Here is a 20,801-nt window from a genome sequence, read left to right as displayed (position 1 = left end):
ATGCATCCTCGGTGAGCAGAAGAGACTTCTTGAATTTAATTGAGTTTCAGCAGAAGGTACAAAGGCAGATCTCATCTTTTTTTATTTTTTTATTACAAACAATTTTTGTATGATGAAACCGGATCACTAAAGCCACTCAGTACCAAATAAGGTCTAAAAGTCTTTGAAGAGAGTGTAGTGTGCAGAAATGGCACAGATCCGCCTTCATGATTTTGGAAAAACACACTCAATCAGTGGTTGTTTCTTCATATTTCTTCTCTTAACCTTCAATGGTTGTCAAACATGTTTGCTCTAAACTTTGCCTTGTAGAGCTTATATATATATATATATATATTATTGAAACCAACACATTTATGACTCCATTCCTGGTTAGACTTGCATGAAGCAAACTGAATCAGAATGTGGGAAATTAAAGAATCTTCTACACGGTTCTCTCGCAAACCATGAAAAAGCAACTATTTATTGATGGTGCCAACGGACATCTGACGTTAATCAGATCCATGTGCTGAATTACAGACAGATGTGTTTCTGCTGGAGTCATTTAAAACGTTTGCTCATATTCATCATCTTCTTCCATCACGAGCCAGGAGACCGTAGCCGTGACTCAGTTCTGCTCTTATCATCCGATTTCCTTTCTTTCTGCCCTCCATCTGTAAATGAATCTGCTGCTGGTTTTAATTCACTCGTTTGAGACTTTCCGTTTCCATAACACTTGGCGTGCACATATATATTAACTTATTTCATCAAGTCTAAATCAAGCCTGATTTTAGATCAGCATCATATTTTGGGAAATATGAGTGAAACTAAGACCAATTAAGACCATGCATGTTTCATAAGCATTTAATTTATAACAAAATATATTGTGTTTCCATTGACCTTACATATAACTTTCTGAAATGGCAAAACAAGATAGTCGAAAGTGCAAAAATATAAACTTTATTGTAATATTTCAATTACTTGCATTTAAAATGAGGTATAAATATAATTGTCAAAGGCATTATAAATATTATGTCAAGGATTTAAAAAAAATTAAGTATCACATTAAATATATAGCTGTTGTTCATTCACTTTCTTGGTTCTTTTGAGCACCTTTGAACTTTCTTGAGATTCAGTATGGACAGATTTCAAAAGTTACTGGTTCTTTAGATCAGCATACTGGTTTCTGTTCTTTAACACTCTAAAGAACTATACACACTAAAAATGTTCTCTGATGGCATCATGCTATAAAAGACGGTCAGAACATCATGAGGGTCTGGTGATGGTAAGATGGGTTCAGGTAAGGTGTTTGTGGTGCTGGGTAATAATGCTATAAAAGACGATCAGAACATCATGAGGGTCTGGTGATGGTAAGATGGGTTCAGGTAAGGTGTTTGTGGTGCTGGGTAATAATGCACAGGATTTGCGTGATGTCCAGGTAGTGCGTACAGAAAAGAGTTCTGCGCAAAGGCAGGAGGTGCACAATGGTTCTGCTCCTCTCCCTCTTGACCTTCTTGACCTTCTTGTTCCTTCTTCCATTTGGTGCGCCGGTTCTGAAACCAGATCTTGACCTGTGTTTCAGACAGACGGAGGGCTGTGGCGATGCAGTGGCGCTCAAACACGGACAGATAGTGGCTGTTCTGGAAGCTTCGCTCCAGGATGCGCAGCTGATCCAGTGTGAACGCGGTGCGGATCCGCTTTGACTTTCCCTTTGTGCCAGAAATGCTGGGGATGTCCTGAGGTGAAGTTGACTTGACAGTGTCTTTATTTACTGAAATGTGAGAAATTTCCATTACAACATTATAATCAGTGTGTGAATTATTTAATTTAAATTGTATAGCCAGCTAACAAATATGCTCTATGAACTTTTTGCTAATATTCCCATTAAGTTATGAAATCGTTAGTGAGTTCAAAACGTCCAGTTGTTTTAAACGTTTTAAAAGCCTTTTTGGACCATTCGAATTCGAATGTTAATGGAAAATTCCATTTTGTCATTTTGCAAACATGAATGTTACATTTGAATATATTCTGAACGTTCTAATAAAATAAAAAATAAACCTTGGATGAGGTCCAACTAAAATGTTCCAGAAAAAACAAACACCACACACTGCCCTCTCCTGGAGAATCTCCTGAAGGATTTTTCATTTGGAAATTTACAAAATTGGTCGTCACGTAATCAATATTTTCTACAACTACATTAAAATGAATGTAATACATTTTTAAACACACTACTTAACTTTTTTAAACGTATTTATTTGGGTTGAAACTCACTTGAGCTTTCCTGCGTCCTGACGTCTCTCTGCGTGTCCTGATGCTTCCCGTTGAATTTGGAGGAATCCAGAATGTCTGCGATGGAAAAGGAGGTTTTTCCCTGCAGTGCAGAATTCCCAGTTCCTTCATGCATCCTGACAGTCAGTTCCAACAGCAGCAAGTAGATGTGTCCGTATAACTACAGTATACTGTGATATCTGACTATCTCTCCGCTTATATACACCTCAAACAGACACGTGTAAAATTAACATGTTAAAGGACCTCAGTGTGTTTAAACCAAACCTTTAAACTCCTCCTTTACACACTTTAACATGTGAATGTGTCTCAGTGGGTGACACGTTTCCTTTGCAATTTATTGCCTTGCATCTGGTTAAAATGTGCCCTTTTCTGAAGAGCCGTGTAGTTTTTTGTATTAGAGCTTGTCGTTATTTGCAATTGTGTGATTTTACGGTGGTCGAGCGCGTGAGAAGCTGTTGTGATGCTAATTAATCGACTAAAGTCTTCCAGGAGAAAAGTTCTGAGGTGAGCATGTTTAAATTAAACTAAAATAATAAAATGAGAATAAATTAGATAGGAAAAAAAGGTAAAATTATTAGTGCTGTCGAATCGATTAATCGCATCTAACATAAAAGTTTGTGAATGTGTGTGTGTGTGTATAGGCTACACGTATATATTTGAAAACTTTTATGTTAGATGTGATTAATTAATTGCGATAAATCGCACTTAACATATTATATAACATAGTGTATTATATATTTTTTATAAAAAATGTACAACTTTAATTTTAAGACATGCCTATATATTTCATAGGATATTTATATTTAACATTTATTTAAAAATAGCAAGTAAAATATATATTTTTCTTTAAATGAAAAAAATAAAAAGGTAATTTTGATATTTTCTACAGAAAAACAACAATTAGGCTACTGTAGCTGCTCTGTACAAAACTAAGCAACAATTAAACATCTCAGTACATTGCATAATTGAATGCAAAATGCATGTAGGGATGTCCTCATTAAAAAAAAAAACACTTTAACGCTTTGTGTTTTGAAAAGTTGTATTTGTTTTAATTGGCATATTAATATCTAAAAAGCTCTTATGCATGCAGGCAACAATGATTGCAGAAGCAATTTTATTTTGCAACATCTAATGCAGCACAAAGTGTGCTCCTCTCCACCTTGATGAGTTGTGTGCACAGTGGGAGCATCCAGACAAAGGCTTTATGATGTTGTAAATAATCCCCAAAGCCTCCAGAGGTGGCCCTCCACGGCAGCTGCCAGGCGCCAGCGCCAACTATGCTTCTGGTATTCACCGAGCGAGGCTTAGCCGGCCCACCAGGACAATTAGCAGATGTCACCAGTGTCTCTGACCCTGCCTGACCTGCGTCTTTGTCCGGGCCGCTGAGGATGAGGAGGTGCACCAGCAAGGGTCCTGCGGAAGGAGTGTGCCTGGAGCTTCGCTGCTTTACAGCTCAATTACACATGAGAAGTTCTCTAGTGGTGCTGTTGAAAACAGATTAACCTTATTAACCTACACTTCTTTCTTAGAGTCTTTTGAAGTTGAACACGTATAAATTATTGACCACTGGGTCAGCTGATGTGGACTTTAATTGCCAATGTGATTCGATATCTAGAATTGTATATCTTAGAGTTTTTAAAAAGGCCAAATGTGTGCCATAACTCCCATAAGATTTTGTTTAATTGAAAATAATTGCATCTAAAAAATTATCTTGAACATTTAATTAAATTTTTTTTTATAATTTTGTCCATGATATCATATATTTGCAATTGTGTGAGTTTACGGTGGTCGAGCTCATAAATAGTTGTGATACTAATTAAATCGACTAACGCCTTCCAGAATAAAAGTTCTGAGGTCTCTGCAATCGCATGTTTAAGTTAAACTAAAATATTTCAATAAATTAATATAAAAAAGTATTTTTTATTATTGAATTTAGAATTAAACTGAATATTTAAAGTAAAAGAGTAATATTGTGAAATATTATTACAATTTAAAATAACAGTTTTCTATGTGAATATATTGTAAAATGTAATTTTTTCCTGTGATCAAAGCTTAATTTTCAGCATCATCACTCCAGTCTTCAGTGTCACATGATCCTTCAGAAATCACTCTAATATGATTTGCTGCTCAATATATATTTCTGAAGCATTTCTGCTTCATATTTTTGTTCATATTTTCAAATCGATTAATCGCATTTTACAAAAGATTGTGTTTGTATAATATATATGTGTGTGTGTATATATATATATATATATACATACATACGCACACACACACACACACACACACACACACACACACACACATATATATATATATACATGCACAAACACACACACACACACACACACACACACACACACACACACACACACACACACACACATATATATATATATACATGCACAAACACACACACACACACACATATATATATATGTGTATTCATTTGTGTATTTATGTTAGTTTCTAATTTTATACAAATTTACAAAACATTTAAATAATTTTAAGACACATGCTTATTTGTTTCATTAAATATTTACATTTTACATTCATTTAACAATTAAAAACTAATATATATTTGAAAATAAAAATAATTATCCAGGTTGTTCTGCAATTAAACGAACCTGTTAAAGATTTCTACAGACTTGGCACAAAAAATTTGCTAATCTATTTTTTTTTTTGTTTTTTTTTTTTGTCCATGATAGCATGCGATATGATTGTATTTTTGAGTTAGATTTTTTACAAAGTGTTGATTCAGAATGAACCCATAAGGGGTCATTCTGTCTGTACGTCACAGATGGCCAACAATACATCAGCGAGATGGACAGAGAAAGCATGCTGTATAGGAACAATCCTCTTTTACATGCCATCAACAAGGCAATTCTCTCTCCGCGGGCGTCTGGCCTCTCTGCGTAACAACAGTCCATCACATAACTGTCCTGCAGTTTCAGAGGAACAAAAGGATGTTTTAGTAGTAATAGATGTTTAAACCGTGTTTTACAGGTTTACGATGGATCTGATGTCCTCTGTGTATTGAAAGAAAGAGATGCTTTGATTTGTGGAAATAGTTTGTTTGCATCACTTGATGTTCAAGCATCTGTCCATACAGGAAGAAACTAGATGACATTTTTGCTGTTAAACACTTGTTTGAAAATAAATAGGGCTGTTAATCTAAACTACAAAACTTATCTTGATAAAATAATAAAATTAAAATCTTTACAATAAAATAAATAATTAAATAAACTACGAGTAAAGTTTGATGACAAACTTTGATGTTGGCTTGACAAAGTCAGGTCTGAAAGTTTAAGATAACTTTGAACAGCTTCAAGTTTGAAGGTTTTACTCAGAGAAAGTAAAAAAAAAAATTACTAGCATGATTTAACACACTGCTAACATGTTTTAGCATGTTGCTACCATGATTAGCATGTTGTTAACACATTGCTATTATGTTTTAGCATATTGTTAGTATGTTCCTAACATGTTTTAACACATTGCTAGGATGTTTTAGCATATTGTTAGTATGTTCCTAACATATTTTAACACATTGTCATTTTAACATGTTGCTAGCATGATTTAACACATTGTTAGCATGTTTTAGCATTTTGCTTACATGATTTAACACTTTGCTAAGATGATGTAGCATTTTTCTAGCATGAATTAGCAGGTTTTAACACTGCTAACATGAATTATCATGTTGCTAATGTTTAAAATGTGTGTTTAGAATAATTAAAAATCTTTACAATACAAAACACACACAAAAAATAACTTTGAAGGACAAACAACACATGGTTAACAAGATAAACAGTCTTTAAAAGATAGAATATAGCTATACTATAATATAATATAATATGCTAATACTAATACTATACTACTGCTTTCCACAGTAATTCAACAGTTGTCCGACAAGTGTCAGTGTGCGCGAGACCACAGGGTGGATCACGGACAGTATGGCAGCGATGAAGCCGCTGTGTTATCGCGAGATTTGAATCTGGTCGTCATTTGAAAGATGGCTGCTGAGGCGCGATCTGTGACCGAGAGAGACACAGCAGACGGGTGAGAAACAATTAAAACACACTTTATTCAATGAAAACACTGATAATGTGTAATTAAACACATGGACAGACCTATAGTGCATCTCTGTGATATTAATATCGCTTTTTAACGCATAAACACCACAACAACACTCGAGTCAAGTGTTAGAATGAATTGATGGTGTTTTGACGATGTTTCGTCTCATTTATTTGAGATTTGTCCCCTGTGATCTTCAATTTGACGTTTATGTAGTGAACATACTGATAGTTCTTACTGTAAATAAACATGATATTACCTTATTTACCCTAAAGGTCCTTGCCAAAACAAAAGATTCGTTACTCTGACTGAGTTTCAACCTCTGTTGTGATTTGCATGCTGTCACTCATAAGAGCTGTATAGTAAATATGTGCTGATGATCAACTGTATAATAAATGATATATATATGTCAGTGGTGTTGATATGTAAATGTGGGCTGTGATGTGTGAATGAGCTCGTGGTTATGATTATGACCCCCTTAAAGAAGAAGTTGCTGATCAGTTCTGGCAGATGTTATATCTCATAACTCCTACATGTGTGTTTTTGCAGATGTTATATCTCATAACTCCTACATGTGTGTGTTTTTGCAGATGTTAGCCTATATCTCATAACTCCTACATGTGTGTGTTTTTGCAGATGTTATATCTCATAACTCCTACATGTGTGTGTGTTTTTGCAGATGTTATATCTCATAACTCCTACATGTGTGTGTTTTTGCAGATGTTATATCTCATAACTCCTACATGTGTGTGTTTTTGCAGATGTTAGCCTATATCTCATAACTCCTACATGTGTGTGTTTTTGCTGATGTTATATCTCATAACTCCTACATGTGTGTGTTTTTGCAGATGTTATATCTCATAACTCCTACATGTGTGTGTTTTTGCAGATGTTATATCTCATAACTCCTACATGTGTGTGTTTTTGCAGATGTTATATCTCATAACTCCTACATGTGTGTGTTTTTGCAGTGATTCTTCATTTGGAGATCTGAACACAAACATGGAGACCGAGTCTTCCAGTGGAAAAGATACAATGGTATTGTGTTTGACACATGAGGAATTGTACTTTATGCATTTAACACGCATTACTTCTCTTATTGTGAATGATTTAGCTATTTCACATATTGTTTATCTTCTTAACTGCTATTTTTGTATTTATATACTATTATAGTATTTATTAATATTTTGAATTAGCCTTTATTTTTAATATTTTTAGTTTTCATTTAAACTTTAGTTTCAGCAATTGTTTATTTGATTGCTTTAGTCATATATATATATATATATATATATATATATATATATATATATAATGTATGTATATATTCATATTTATATAGCTTTAATTAATTTAATTAATAACATTTTAGTACTTTAACATAAACTTATTTATTTCAGTTAGGCTAGTTAAAATGTCGTTTTTTATTTATTTAAAGTTTTTCATCTAATAATATATATATTTTATTTCGGCTTTATTTCAATTACTGATTTAAAAATATATATTTTAGTTTTATTTAACAATAACACTACTGCTTCTTAATTTTTTTTATTGAAATCAATTCCCCATGGATAATAAAGTATAACATTTTGTATATAAAAGTCCTAATACCTCATTAAATATTCTGTGTCACTCGGAAATGTCAAGTCACCTTTATTTCTATCGCGCTTTATACAATACAGATTGTTTCAAAGTAGATTTACAGTAATAAAAAGAAAAATGCAAACAGAATTCAATTCAATTCTGCTGTAAAGCAGCTCTAAAAAGACAATAGTGTCATTATTCATCAGAAATCAGTTCAGTGTTGATTCAATAACGGTGTAAAGTACATAAATTTTTTAATTAGTTTAATTCAGCTAGAACCATTACAGAAGTCAGATGGCTAAAGAATGCTGTTTCATGGTGACTTTTAAGCAGGTTTTCTTTTCAGTACAACATAAGATTGTGTGTTTGGGTCCTCAGGACACGGCCGGGGACAGCTCTGAGGCGGCGGACACACAGACGGGCTCTGGAGACGATGAGAGCGGCCGTCAGCTGGGGGAAGTGGAGCTGCAGTGTGCGCTTTGCATGAAGTGGTTTACAGCAGACACGTTCAGCATTGACACGGCGTGCGTTGCTCTCTTATTATCTGAGATGGACGGGTGTCCCACATGCATGTACTTACGCTGTCTGCTTTCTCATTCCTGCAGAACTTGCCTGCCGTTCATGACCAATTATGTGTTTCACTGCAACGTGTGTCACCACAGTGGGAACACGTACTTTTTGAGGAAACAAGCAAGTGAGTGGATCTGTTTGATTTGTTGAATTAGAGATCACTGTTGCATTCTGCTGTTTGAATCGTTTCTAGGGATGCACTGATCAGGATCTTTCATGGCAGAATCCAGTTTTTTACAGGAAAATGGGCCAATTCTGATACCGGTTGCTGATTTTTATTTTTATTTATTTTTTCAAGCAGATTTATTTGCTCTATTACAAGCCAAACTTAAACAAAAAATGTCTAGCCATCTGAAATGAGAGGCAACTACTGCATTTTAATCACAATCCAAACAAAGATTCTACACACATGTAGTATGAGCAGTTGTTTTTGATTTAAATTAAATTGTATAATTTCAAGATTTAACGAAAAAACAGAGTGGTCTGACTCTAGATTTGAGAAATTATTCTACATAAAACATACTTGCATAAAACAAAAACAGCAGACTGACTATATATATATATATATATATATATATATATATACAGTACAGGTCAAAAGTTTGGAAATATTACGTTTTTTTATATGTTTGAAAGAAGTCTCTAATGCTTATCAAGGCTGCGTTTATTTGATCAAAAATACAGAAAAAAAAACAGTAATATTGTGAAATAACTTTTAACTGAAACTTAATATAGTAGTTTTCTATTTGAATATACTTTAAAAAATAATTTATTTCTGTGATGCAAAGCTGAATTTTCAGGATCATTACTCCAGTCTTCAGTGTCACGTGACATCCAGTCTATCACATGATCCTTTAGAAATCATTCTAATATTCTGATTTATTATGAGTGTTGGACACAGTTCTGCTGCCTAATATATTTGATGAATAAAAGGTTAAAAAGAACTGCATTTATTCAAAATAAAAAAATATTTTCTAATAATATAAATCTTCTTTACTATCACTTTTTATCAATTTAACACATCCTTGCTGAATAAAAGTATTGATTTATTTCAAAAAAAGAAAGGAAAAAAATGTACTGACCAGTAGTGTATATTGTTGTTTCAAAAGATTTCTATTTTAAAAAAATGTGCTGCTTTAAAAAAAAAAAAAAAAAATTTAACTTTTTTTTTTTTTTTTACTTTTTATTCATCAAAGTATCCTAAAAAAGTATCACAGGTTATGAAAAAATATTAAGCAGCAGAACTGTTTCCAACTTTGATAATGAATCATCATATTAGAATGATTTCTAAAGGATCATGTGATAGACTGGAGTAATGATCCTGAAAATTCAGCTTTGCATCACAGAAATAAATGATAATTAAAATTTTAATAAATTGAAAACCAATTATTTTAAATTGTAATAATATATCACAATATTACATGTTTTTTCTGTATTTTTGATCAAATAAATGCAGGCTTGATGAGCAGAAGAAACTTCTTTCAAAAACATTAAAAATACTAATGTTTCCAAACTTTTGACCTGTACTGTATATATAAAATATATACAATTTTCCTGTTTTTTGCTGTACACAAGGCAGCACTGCGCTTATAAACACTACTTTATATGGAGGAAATAGAAAATGCCATCGAAACTATTCTGAAGATAGTCCCTTCAGAGACACATTGATATAAGCCTCACCCCAATTCAATATTTCTATTTTTCTTCCTCTGTTTCGAGCGTCGCGAACAGTCTTCTGGTGCGCCTGTGCTCTCCTTTCCTCTCTGTGTCCCATCTCTGTATAAACAATACTGAAAACAGGACGTTAACACAGGCCAGTTTACAATATTACTTTGTAATATTTCCACACAAATGACATTTTGGGCAATAATTGCAATGCAGTTTGTGTCCAAGTCCAGAACAGAGATCGGACACACACAAAAATATCTCTAATTGTTACATGGGTAGTGTGCAGTGAAGCACATCAGTATCACATTCTGAACATGTTTTTTTCCCCCATCTTTTTAATTGTGGAATGGTTGTATATCCACAGATCTGAAGGAGATGTGTCTCACCGCTTTGGCAAATCTGACATGGAGGTCCAGAACTCAAGAGGAGCATCCCAAAACAATGTTCTCTAAAGATAAGGTACACTTTCAGCTGAAGTTGACTGATTGTAGTGCCATGTTTTTCATATTGTGGTTTCAGTGGTGTTGTTTGGTTTCTCATAAAGGACATCATTCCTTTCATTGACAAATACTGGGAGTGTATGACGACGCGTCAGAGGCCTGGCAAACTGACATGGCCAAATAATATTGTCAAGACTATGGTGAGTAATTGAGATGTTTGAGAGATTCTCTTGATTCTTAATTTGTTTTATGTCTGTAATGTGGATTGTAGAGTTTTATAAAGGTTGACTTGTGTTGTTTGGACTTAAGATTAAAGAGCGTGATGTTTTCCTGGTGAAAGAACATCCCGACCCCGGCAGCAAAGACCCTGAAGAGGACTATCCCAAATTTGGTTTGCTTGATCAGGTGCGACTCATAACTCTTTTTAAAGTGTTTTCTTACTGTATAGACAGAGTGGTTATTATTTATCATTGTTGCTACGCAGTTCAGAAAAGTATGGAATTTGATTTGAGTAATTTCCAGGTCTGAATAACTATGGGGGGAAAAGGAAAACCGAATATGGACAAATATTTGTCTTGCAACTTTTGCCCCCATTCAGTTTTCTCAAATATAAAATTAAGAATTTCTAAAAAATAAACGTATCATTCAATAGCAAAAGTTTAGCGAATCGTTGAATACAACTGAATGAATTCAAAGCAAAGGGTTTCATTAAGCCGTGTCCTAACTACACGCGACACGACACGTAATAAAAGGTTCTTTTCCATGTTAATCAGAGTTTTTGTCCTTCCGACGATTCTATTTTAGAAACTGTTTCTATTTTTTTGCGACGTCGCGCTGGAACAACAAACACAAAGTGTGGCGATGATAATCTCAGGCACTGTTTATGTGCTTTATTTAATGTTAAAAGCGTGTAATGTGACTTTGAATATCATTTAGTGCTCCAGCTTTGTGGCTGTAAAAGCAACAATGGATAATTCACCTCAGATCTTGAAATGAAACAAATGGAAAAAAGAACGTTCAAACTGTGAACAAACAGGTGTATTATTTGACAAAGATTGTTTTAGTAACTCAGCCTATGTATTTTTAATAATGTTTAAATGGTGTAATATTTGTGAATTTGATTATGTAGCTACTTATCAATTTTCTTGCGAGTGCTGTCAAGATTACTCTCTGGTGCCGCAAGACTCCGCCCACACTCTGTTCTGATTGGCTGTGGGTTTTGATTGATTTTGACGCATCTCGCAGTCGCGTCTAGTGTGGACAGACAAATTTTGTCGCTGGAATCTTATCGCATCGCGTCTGGTTAGGACACGGTGTTACGCAAATCTGTTTGTCTTTAACATAATCAAGTCTCTTTTGAACTGCACTAAATGAATGCGCGTGTGCCACTCAAACCAGAAACCGATAAAGGGGAAAACGATCATCTAAATCAGACTGTACTTTGCTGTTTGGTGATTTTGCAACATCAAACCACATTTACATGATCAAACCGATGTGTCAGAGGTAAATTTAAGCAATTAATAAAGCGTTTTAGGTTCTTCATCATTTAAGTGCATGTTATCACTTGGAGAAAACCAATGAAAAAATTTGTTATATTCCAAATATAATGCAAAAAAAAAATAATGCTGTATGAACCATTTATGTTAAATATGGTCTGAAAATTGTACAAATAGGTTTGAAAATTTGAATTTCCATCTATTTTACACACGTAAAAACTGAATTCAAATTTGAATTCAACACATTAATATAAATAACAAAAATAGTACATTTTATCTCTGAAACAGATGTCCTAAGAAATTGTAGACCAGTGTTATGAATGAAGGGGATGCATTGCATTGTGGGATACAGTATTTTGGGGGGGCAAAAAAACGGATTTCATACAGAATGCATATCGTATACTAACATCATACCCAGTTTTACGTTTTACTAATCTTAAAACTACTTTAATCATTTGAGTTTGTTATATGTTCTGTATTTGGTTTTATTCAGGATCTGGGCAATATTGGGCCGTCGTATGACAACCAGAAGCAGGTGACAACCATCACAGGCGCTGGAGGGTTGAACGGTAAGACAGAATGCTCTAAGCTCTAGAAATTGTTAAAGTTGCATATTTAATTCTGAATGCTGAGGGAGTTCCTTTAAAGCTGTGCGTTGTATTCCAGGTGGATCAAGTTTTTCAGGTGAATATGGATCGTTTTTGGTGTGGCTTTTGAAATCGGAGGCTGGTGTTTGGTTTGGTGCTCCTGTAACTTCCCCTCGCTTTGCATTGATCTTTTCCCTCTTGATTGACTTGCTTGCTCCTTTTGGCCACGTCTCCTCAATCTGCAGCCTGATGTCGGCACTATTCTTGTTTCTGTGTGCTTGTGCCCCCTCTCTTCCCTGTTAGACAACGAAAATCTAACCGTCATGTCTTTTGGCACATATCAATGGACTGTCACTGAAACATATTGCTTTCACACTTTATCGTTGTGTTTGTCAAACGCTGACCATTAGATTGAACTCAATCCCTGATCAACACTCAGCCGGGCTGCTCTGTTTGTAAACTGCTGCAAGCATTTAGGTTTGGGCTTTAAAGGTGCTGTATGTAAGTTTTTCACTGTACTAAAGCATAAAAATACCATATGTTTGCATTACCATGAGTTCACGCACTGGTTTCTCTGGAAAACACTTCCACAGCCAGTTATTTTACTTTGAAATGTCCGTTCCGTGTTGGAATGTCTGTTTTGGTTTTGGTCTGTGCGAAACCGCACGTTGCCAATTTACCCAATAGTATTTCGCCACCACAGGTTGCCAGTTGGTGGAAAACACCGCATATTGCAGTCATGGAAGCCAGCGAACAAACTGGGTCAGGGATCTGACCTAAAAATCTCTATGAACTGGAGCATATTAATACGCGATATCAACTCATCATAAATCAATAAATCAACTCGGCAACTAGTAAGTCTCCTCGCTTTCAATTGTCAATTGCGCTCGTTCCTGTTGCTTGTCCCCAATCTGGCAACCCACGTGAGCGTTGATTCTGAGCAGGCGGGGGAAACAACTCTCTCCAATATTTTTAATTTGGACCCATTTCAACCGCTAGCTGTCAATCTCACATACTGCACCTTTAAGTTAGCTTTGGATGATCAGAGCATGTGAATCAGGCTGAGGTTGATTCTGCATCATCAGTTTTTGAATCGAGACTCTGGTGTGGATCTGTCACAGGTGGGCTTCCTCCAGCGGCAACAGGAAAAGGCAGAGGAGCCAAACGCAAACAACAGCAGCAACAAGATGGAGCCGCAGCTGGAACGGCCAAGAGAACCCGCAGGTACGACAACAAGCATCTTAAAGGATTAGTTCACTTCAGAATTAAAATTTACTCACCCCAATGTCATCCAAGATGTTCATGTCTTTCTTTCTTCAGTCGAAAAGAAATTAAGGTTGAGGAGAACATTCCAGGATTTTTCTCCATATAGTGACTTGCAGTTTCAGTGCAGCTTCAAAGGCTCTTCACGATCCCAGATGAGGAATAAGTGTCTTATCTAGCCAAACTATCGCTCATTTTCTAAACATTTATATACTTTTTAACCACAAATGCTTGTCTTGCACGTCCACGACTTCACGCATTACGTAATCACGCTGGAAAGGTCAGGCGGGGTAACCTGACGTAGGCGGAAACTCTAATTTTCTCCTCCAACTTATCGTCCGTCATTGTTGTTTTACCTTTTTATTTATGTATTTTTTTCATGTTAATGGCATTTGACTTTAGTCTTTGCACGTTCGCTTTGTAAACACTAGGTCGGTACTTCCCCCTACGTCACGCTTGACCTTTCAACGTGATTACGTAATGTGTGGCGCATCACAGCTGGTGCAAGACGAGCATTTGTGGTTAAAAAGTATATACATATTTATTTTTAGAAAATGGCCGATGGTTTGGCTAGATAAGACGCTTATTCCTCGGCTGGGATCGTGTAGAGCTCTTTAAAGCTGCATTGAAACTGCAATTTGGACCTTCAACCCGTTGATAACAGTTGAAGTCCTCTACTGTGGAGAAAAATCCTGGAATATTTCCCTCAAAAACCTTAATTTCTTTTTCGACTGAAGAAAGAAAGACATGAACATCTTGGATGACGTCGGGCTGAGTAAATTATCAGGAAATTTTAATTCTGAAGTGAACTAATCCTTTGAAGTCGACATGAAATGAATCTGTTTTGTAAATGCAAAAAAATCCTGATCGGAGCAAAACATTACTCTTTGTTTTAGTGACCCGCTGTTCTCAGCGCAGCGCCTGCCACCTCATGGTTACCCTCTTGAGCACCCCTTCAACAAGGACGGGTATCGCTACATCCTCGCCGAGCCGGATCCTCACGCTCCTGACCCGGAGAAACTGGAGCTGGACTGCTGGGCCGGGAAGCCCATCCCTGGAGACCTGTACCGCGCGTGTCTGTATGAGCGAGTGCTGCTGGCGCTGCACGACAGAGGTACATGTGACATCCGTTTCCCAAAAGCATCGTTAGCCAATTATGTTCGCAAGTTCCTTCGTTATCACCATAGTTCCACGAGTCGGTGTTTCCCGAAACCATCGTTCTAATGAACATTCGCAAACAGCATCGCAAAGTTGTGTAGTTGGAACGACAGCTCTTGACCTGTGGTTGGAAGCAGAGTTTCTTGTTTGCATGACGTGGACTTAATAAATCCTTATCTTGAGAAAAACAAGCAAACTGGCATTCAGTACAACCTGTGTCTTTTATTTAGAATACATACAAATGTCATTTACGTCTTTTAGTTTGTCAAGAGATTCAAAGCACCATTTTTAAAGACTGCGCATGTGCGAACGTGCTCGACTATGTAAGAACGAGCCAATGATTGAATCTGGAAATAAAGCAAAGTAACTCAGAAAAATGAGAAATAGTCCTCAGATGTCATATCTGTAATTTATAGCAAAACATTAGCGTTAATTCGATCTCAAACAGAACTACTAAAAGTAGTTATTACTCCACCGCCTGCGTGACGTCATAAACCAACGTGGTTGACGACCACTTTGCGACAGTATGGTTTCGGGAAACAGTCGTGACTAGCTAGTTGATTTCTTCAACGATGCATTAACCATCTAAATCATTACTGTAGTAGTGAAGCATTGAGTTACGTCGTTGTATGGGAAACACACCCCAGAACAGCCAATCAAATTAAACCTTGTGCATGCCTGGTGGTTTACTATCTTTTGGACTGTTTCAGCTCCACAGCTAAAGATTTCAGATGACCGCTTGACGGTGACCGGAGAGAAGGGCTACTCGATGGTCCGAGCGTCTCACGGGGTCAGAAAGGGCTCGTGGTATTTTGAGGTCACTGTGGACGAGATGCCTCCGGACACTGCGGCTCGGCTGGGCTGGTCGCAGCCTTTAGGTCTGTCCTGTAACAACGCTTTTCAGCCTAACAGTTACAGAAGCTGTCCGTATTTGTAAAAAAATAAATCCTGTTTTTTATCATCTGAAATGTGCTCCCGACTTGTAAAATGCAATTAAACGCAAGCATGCAAAACGTCCAAAATATATTTAGATTTGTGCTGAATGTGAGACGTACAATAGTGGTCAAAAGTTTGGAATAATTTATTTGATCGAAACACAGTAAAAACCGTAATATTGTGAAATCTTATTACAATTCAGCTTATTTTTATTAGCTGGGTAAAAAGTCAGTTTCACTGGAAATTATTATTATTGTCTTTACAACAGTTTAAACTGACATATATACATACATATGACACACATACACACACACACACACACACACACATATATATCTTATTAAAATTCAAAATAATATTGAATATATATAGTAAAGTGTAATTTATTCCTGTGATCAAAGCCGAATTTTCAGCATAATTACTCCAGTCTTCAGTGTCACATGATCCTTCAAAAATCATTCTAATATGATGATTTGCTAATATGATTCAGATTTGCATTAAATAAATGTAAGCTCTTTATAAAATATATATTTATAATAAATGTACTTATTTTTCATTTCACTTCTGTACCATTAAATTTAAATAATTTGTTTTGGAGTTAAGGGAACTATTTTAGATGTGTGTGTGTGTTTGTGTGTGTTTGTGTGTGTTTGTGTGTGTGTGTGTGTGTGTGTGTGTGTGTGTGTGTGTGTGTGTGTGTGTGTGTGTGTGTGTGTGTGTGTGTGTGTGTGTGTGTGTGTGTGTGTGTGTGTTTTTCTCACTCAACAATGCAATTTTGACTTGGTGCGACTTATACTGCAATATATTCCTGTGTGTATTTACAGTGTTCATCATATGTCTTTTATCCCAGGAAACCTTCAAGCTCCTCTGGGTTATGATAAGTTCAGCTACTCGTGGCGCAGTAAGAAAGGAACACGCTTCCATCAGTCCATGGGAAAGCATTACTCTGACGGCTACGGGCAGGGCGACATCTTGGGCTTTTTCATCCAGCTTCCAGACGAGACCGAAACCGCCAAGGCTCTGCCTGACACGTACAAGGACAAGGTATGAACAAACTCAATAGTTTGTTCTTTTACTTCTTTTTTTTAAAAACATTCTGGTATGATTTTTACTTTTAGTTCATGTCATCTATGTGCTAGCGCTCTCTTGAAGGATAAAATGAATTCTCTAATGTCGTCTTAAGTGATTAATATTGTTGATTCTCCTCAAAGGCGCTGATCAAATTCAAAAGCTACTTGTACTTTGAAGAGAAAGATTACGTGGACAAGGCCGAGAAGAATTTAAAACCCACCAGTATCAGCCGAGTGAGTGTTTCATTGCATTGCATTGATGCATTCAAAATATTGCATTGCATCATCACTGATGTCTCATGTTTTTCTTTTTAGATGATATTTTTCAAGAACGGAGCGAATCAAGGTGTGGCCTATGAGAATCTGTTTGAGGGGATGTACTACCCCGCCATATCCCTCTACAAGAGCTGCACGGTATGGCCGCTTTCAACTAAAAATGTTAAACGTTTGATGCTTTTTGGTCTTTTGTTTACTCTACAGTGGCGTTTTGGGGCCTGAAAATGCAAGTATTTACAAAACGTCTTCCATTTTATAACGTTTTATGACGTCATGTGTATTATTCATTCAGTCTATAGGCATATGCGAGTACTTGACAACCAAAAACGATAATGCCGCACTACAGGATTGTTTGTGCTGCTCAAGATACTGAATTTATTAACTCTTCTCCAGCAAAGTGTAGATTTACTACATCAATACCACTACTACGACCAGCAGAGACGCATCATTTACCTTTATCGTGATTGTTTGTAGAAAAATGCTTATGTGCGCAGGTGTGTAGTATTTCTTACATCGCCAGCTACTGGCCTGACATGCATAATACAGCGTTGTCAGTCGTTTTCGCAGGTCCGGGTGAACGGGGATCGTTTTGACAACTTAGTAGTCTTGTTGTCTTCCAAAAGTACCCTAATAAAGTCAGATTTTCGCTTTTGTGGGAGTAAATCAAGACAAATGAAAATATTTAAACAGATTTTCTTTGTTTATATGCAGCAGGAAAGAAGCTCTTTGACTTACTTTGTGCATGTTATAACTTTCATCTTATTGTGGATCTTGCTTTTGATAATGTGCAACCACAAGTTTGGGGTCGAAAATATTTTAATTGTTTTTGAAAGTCTCTTCTGCTCTCCAAGGCTGCATTTATTTGATAAAAAAAAAATACTTATTCAGTCGCGTCTTGTTTCTGTTTATTTGGTAGTTACAGGACATATTTACATCACATTTAGAAAATGATAATTTCTACAAATATGCCACCCAAAGTACGACCTGATGAGCTTTAGTTATATTTCCAGTCAGAGAAACAGAGGAAGCTCCCGAAAAAAAAGTGGCTTTATTTTATGATAGTCCGGAATAAAGAGAAACGCGACTGGCCCTGTCACGCACTAGCACGCACTAGCAATTGCTAGTTTTTTTGGCCCGACAGTGGAAACGCTGCTAATGTGACGTTTCCTCCTTTCCGGCTAAGCTAGATATTTTTGACCCACTGCTTTAAAGTGTGTATCAAAAAGCTATCATTAGTTACTCTGTATATACTCTAGATGGTGCCGTATGAATGATGTGGAGATGATGCAATTGAAAGGAGCTTGTCGCACATCTATGAACCAAAACCAATGAGCTCATATATAATTATAAATGCTGTTTCCTCTCTCCAGGTGTCTGTTAATTTCGGACCACACTTTAAATACCCACCAAAAGACATCACATTTCAGCCAGTAAGTATGAAATCACACTTGAATACTTCTCCTATTAGCACTGATTGATATATTCCTATGGGTAATTACCAAAATAAAGGCACATTTCTATGATATTTTGTTAACAGCCCATTAAATAATTGCAATACCAATATGATGGTTCGTTTTAAACTGAGACCAATGCATTGTGTGATTGAAAGCAGGTGGACTTCGCACTACACCTTATTATTAACGGCTTTGGCCCTTTGATTCTAGCGAAGACATTAATACTGCGGATGACGTAGCATTAATCATAGAATGACATTCTAGGGAAGCGTGTGCTTCAGGGTTCACACACTTCTTGAGAAAGTGCTTAAATTTCAGACGCATGGATTCAAGGACTGGAAAGAATGGGAAAACAAACACTGGTCCTTGAAAGTGCTTGAATTAAACATTAACTACATTTTGTAAGAGTAGCATTGTGCTATTACAAAAAATTGGCCTTTATGTGCTGACTAAGCCAGATCAAAACAGCACTACTGAATGGGGGGGGGAAACAGGAAAAACCTGATTAAAAAAAGAGGCGTTAGTGGATGGATCATGATCACGCACATGATGAGCGCATGAGAAGCGTGGAGATATTTAACTAGCTCAATATCAGGGACGTGCAAATTCAATTATGCTTGAACTACATAAAAATGACTTCCAATGACAATTTCAAAAAACTAATATATTTTAAAATGTAATATTCCTGTGATAAAAGCTGAATTTTGTACTCACAGCCTTCAGTGTCACATGATCCTTCAGAAATCTCTCTTTACTTTGCAATAATGACTGATCATATTGAAGAGCATCACCCTTTATGTGCCATTTCAGTGCATGTACATAAATATCAATATTTCGGTAACACTTTATTTTAGTGTCCATGTTACATGTACTTGACATAGTAATAACAGTAAATTATGCATAATTACATGCAACTAACCCTCAACCAAACCCTAATCTTACCCTAACCCTATAGTAAGTACATGTTAGTTCATTTTACTCCGTACTTAAATGTATAACACTGTAACAATGACACCTTAAAATAAAGTGTAACCAATATTTCTTTAGCGATAATGCCCAGTATTAAATTCTGCTTGATGATCTGCAATGTTTTGAACTGTTGTCTTTCACTGTTTTCATGGTGTTGATTGATGTTTTGTCGTGAATCCTCAGATGAGTGACATGGGTTGGGGTGCAGTCATTGAACACACACTGGCAGACATGCTGTACCACGTGGAGACGGACGTAGACGGCCGGCGGAGCCCACCGTGGGAAGGTTGAAGACCGACACTGTCTGAGAACACAGACTGATATGGATGCCATATTCATAACCCATGTGTCTGAAAACTATCCCCTCATGCTTTTCATGGACCATTCAGTGTCAAATATATTTGATTAAATCATCTGTTTTGTATCGGTTGTACCCGTCCCTTGTTTTTCATGCAGGATTGAGAGGGTTTTTCTCATAGAAATCAACGTGCATGTCTCATATTTCAGTTTTCTTATTATGAAATATCATAGTGCACCAGAGTATGATGTTGATAGATGAATCCAGTTAGATTATGATGTATTTGGGGTGGAGTGTCTTTCATGCAAGTTAACGTTTCGTTACATTTCCTCGTACTGCAGATTATTCTTGGTATCAGTCATCCGATTTCATTTCCTTCATACATCATCCTTATAGTGGTGTTTTTACCCTTAAATCACATTAACCTGTTAAAGGCAGACGTTCAGTTGTGTGTGTCTGACCTGAGAGTGTTCTCAGAGGTCATGGGTTTCCATTCATGGTTTTTTTTATTTGTTAATTGGTTTGTAGTCATTCATATAGGTGTAAAATATCTTTTTTTGTAAACCATGTTTTATACACAAACTGTTTTAATAAAGTTACTCTAAAGACTTTAACCATTTCTTTTTTCATACATGAATGTTTTGTGATATTTCTACACTGAAATTGAATTTCAAAATTCAACATTTATTAATGCAACAA

The 20,801-nt window shown here is 36.0% G+C and overlaps 2 protein-coding genes and 1 long non-coding RNA gene across 4 annotated transcripts in view; 1 reads left to right on the top strand and 2 right to left on the bottom strand.

Moving 5' to 3' along the window:
• Window positions 1-10,511, bottom strand: part of LOC309489359 — a 44,321-nt gene extending 33,810 nt beyond the window's left edge. The window contains exon 1 of the long non-coding RNA XR_014202392.1: window positions 9,650-10,511. This is a non-coding gene — a long non-coding RNA (uncharacterized lncRNA). The remainder of the gene's footprint in view (window positions 1-9,649) is intronic.
• Window positions 1,275-2,804, bottom strand: pnx (posterior neuron-specific homeobox). Its single transcript, XM_082158097.1, has 2 exons — window positions 2,248-2,804; window positions 1,275-1,747 (listed from the first exon to the last, which is right to left on the bottom strand). Exons 1-2 carry the CDS (start codon window positions 2,378-2,380, stop codon window positions 1,320-1,322), a joined length of 561 nt encoding a protein of 186 aa, XP_082014223.1. The 5' UTR covers window positions 2,381-2,804; the 3' UTR covers window positions 1,275-1,319.
• ash2l (ash2 like, histone lysine methyltransferase complex subunit) lies at window positions 6,172-20,716 on the top strand. Of its 2 annotated transcripts, none has more exons than XM_082158049.1 (17): window positions 6,172-6,321; window positions 7,308-7,374; window positions 8,296-8,441; window positions 8,523-8,611; window positions 10,520-10,614; window positions 10,700-10,795; window positions 10,905-11,000; window positions 12,585-12,660; window positions 12,758-12,775; window positions 13,800-13,902; window positions 14,838-15,055; window positions 15,810-15,977; window positions 16,886-17,079; window positions 17,247-17,339; window positions 17,421-17,519; window positions 18,752-18,811; window positions 19,988-20,716. In XM_082158049.1, exons 1-17 carry the CDS (start codon window positions 6,275-6,277, stop codon window positions 20,093-20,095), a joined length of 1,773 nt encoding a protein of 590 aa, XP_082014175.1. In that variant the 5' UTR covers window positions 6,172-6,274; the 3' UTR covers window positions 20,096-20,716. The 2 variants fall into 2 exon arrangements, with proteins under 2 accessions (XP_082014175.1, XP_082014174.1); XM_082158048.1 differs by having other exon boundaries at window positions 12,740-12,775.
• Window positions 20,717-20,801: the final 85 nt, after the last annotated feature.

Source organism: Leuciscus leuciscus (genome assembly GCF_965113295.1).
Source record: "Leuciscus leuciscus genome assembly, chromosome: 24".
Taxonomy (NCBI): Eukaryota; Metazoa; Chordata; class Actinopteri; order Cypriniformes; family Leuciscidae; genus Leuciscus; species Leuciscus leuciscus.
The sequence above is the reverse complement of the archived record's forward strand: the minus strand, read 5'-3'. Positions and strand labels throughout refer to the sequence as shown.

Bases quoted from the DNA above. Each gene is read 5' to 3' on its own strand.
- pnx (XM_082158097.1), bottom strand. From the start codon at position 2,380: ATGCATGAAGGAACTGGGAATTCTGCACTGCAGGGAAAAACCTCCTTT. The intron at 1,748-2,247 runs GTGAGTTTCAAC...CTCACATTTCAG, and splicing joins CAGGACGCAGGAAAGCTCAA to TAAATAAAGACACTGTCAAG.
- ash2l (XM_082158048.1), top strand. From the start codon at position 6,275: ATGGCTGCTGAGGCGCGATCTGTGACCGAGAGAGACACAGCAGACGG. The intron at 6,322-7,307 runs GTGAGAAACAAT...GTGTTTTTGCAG, and splicing joins GAGAGAGACACAGCAGACGG to TGATTCTTCATTTGGAGATC. The intron at 17,520-18,751 runs GTATGGCCGCTT...TCCTCTCTCCAG, and splicing joins CCCTCTACAAGAGCTGCACG to GTGTCTGTTAATTTCGGACC.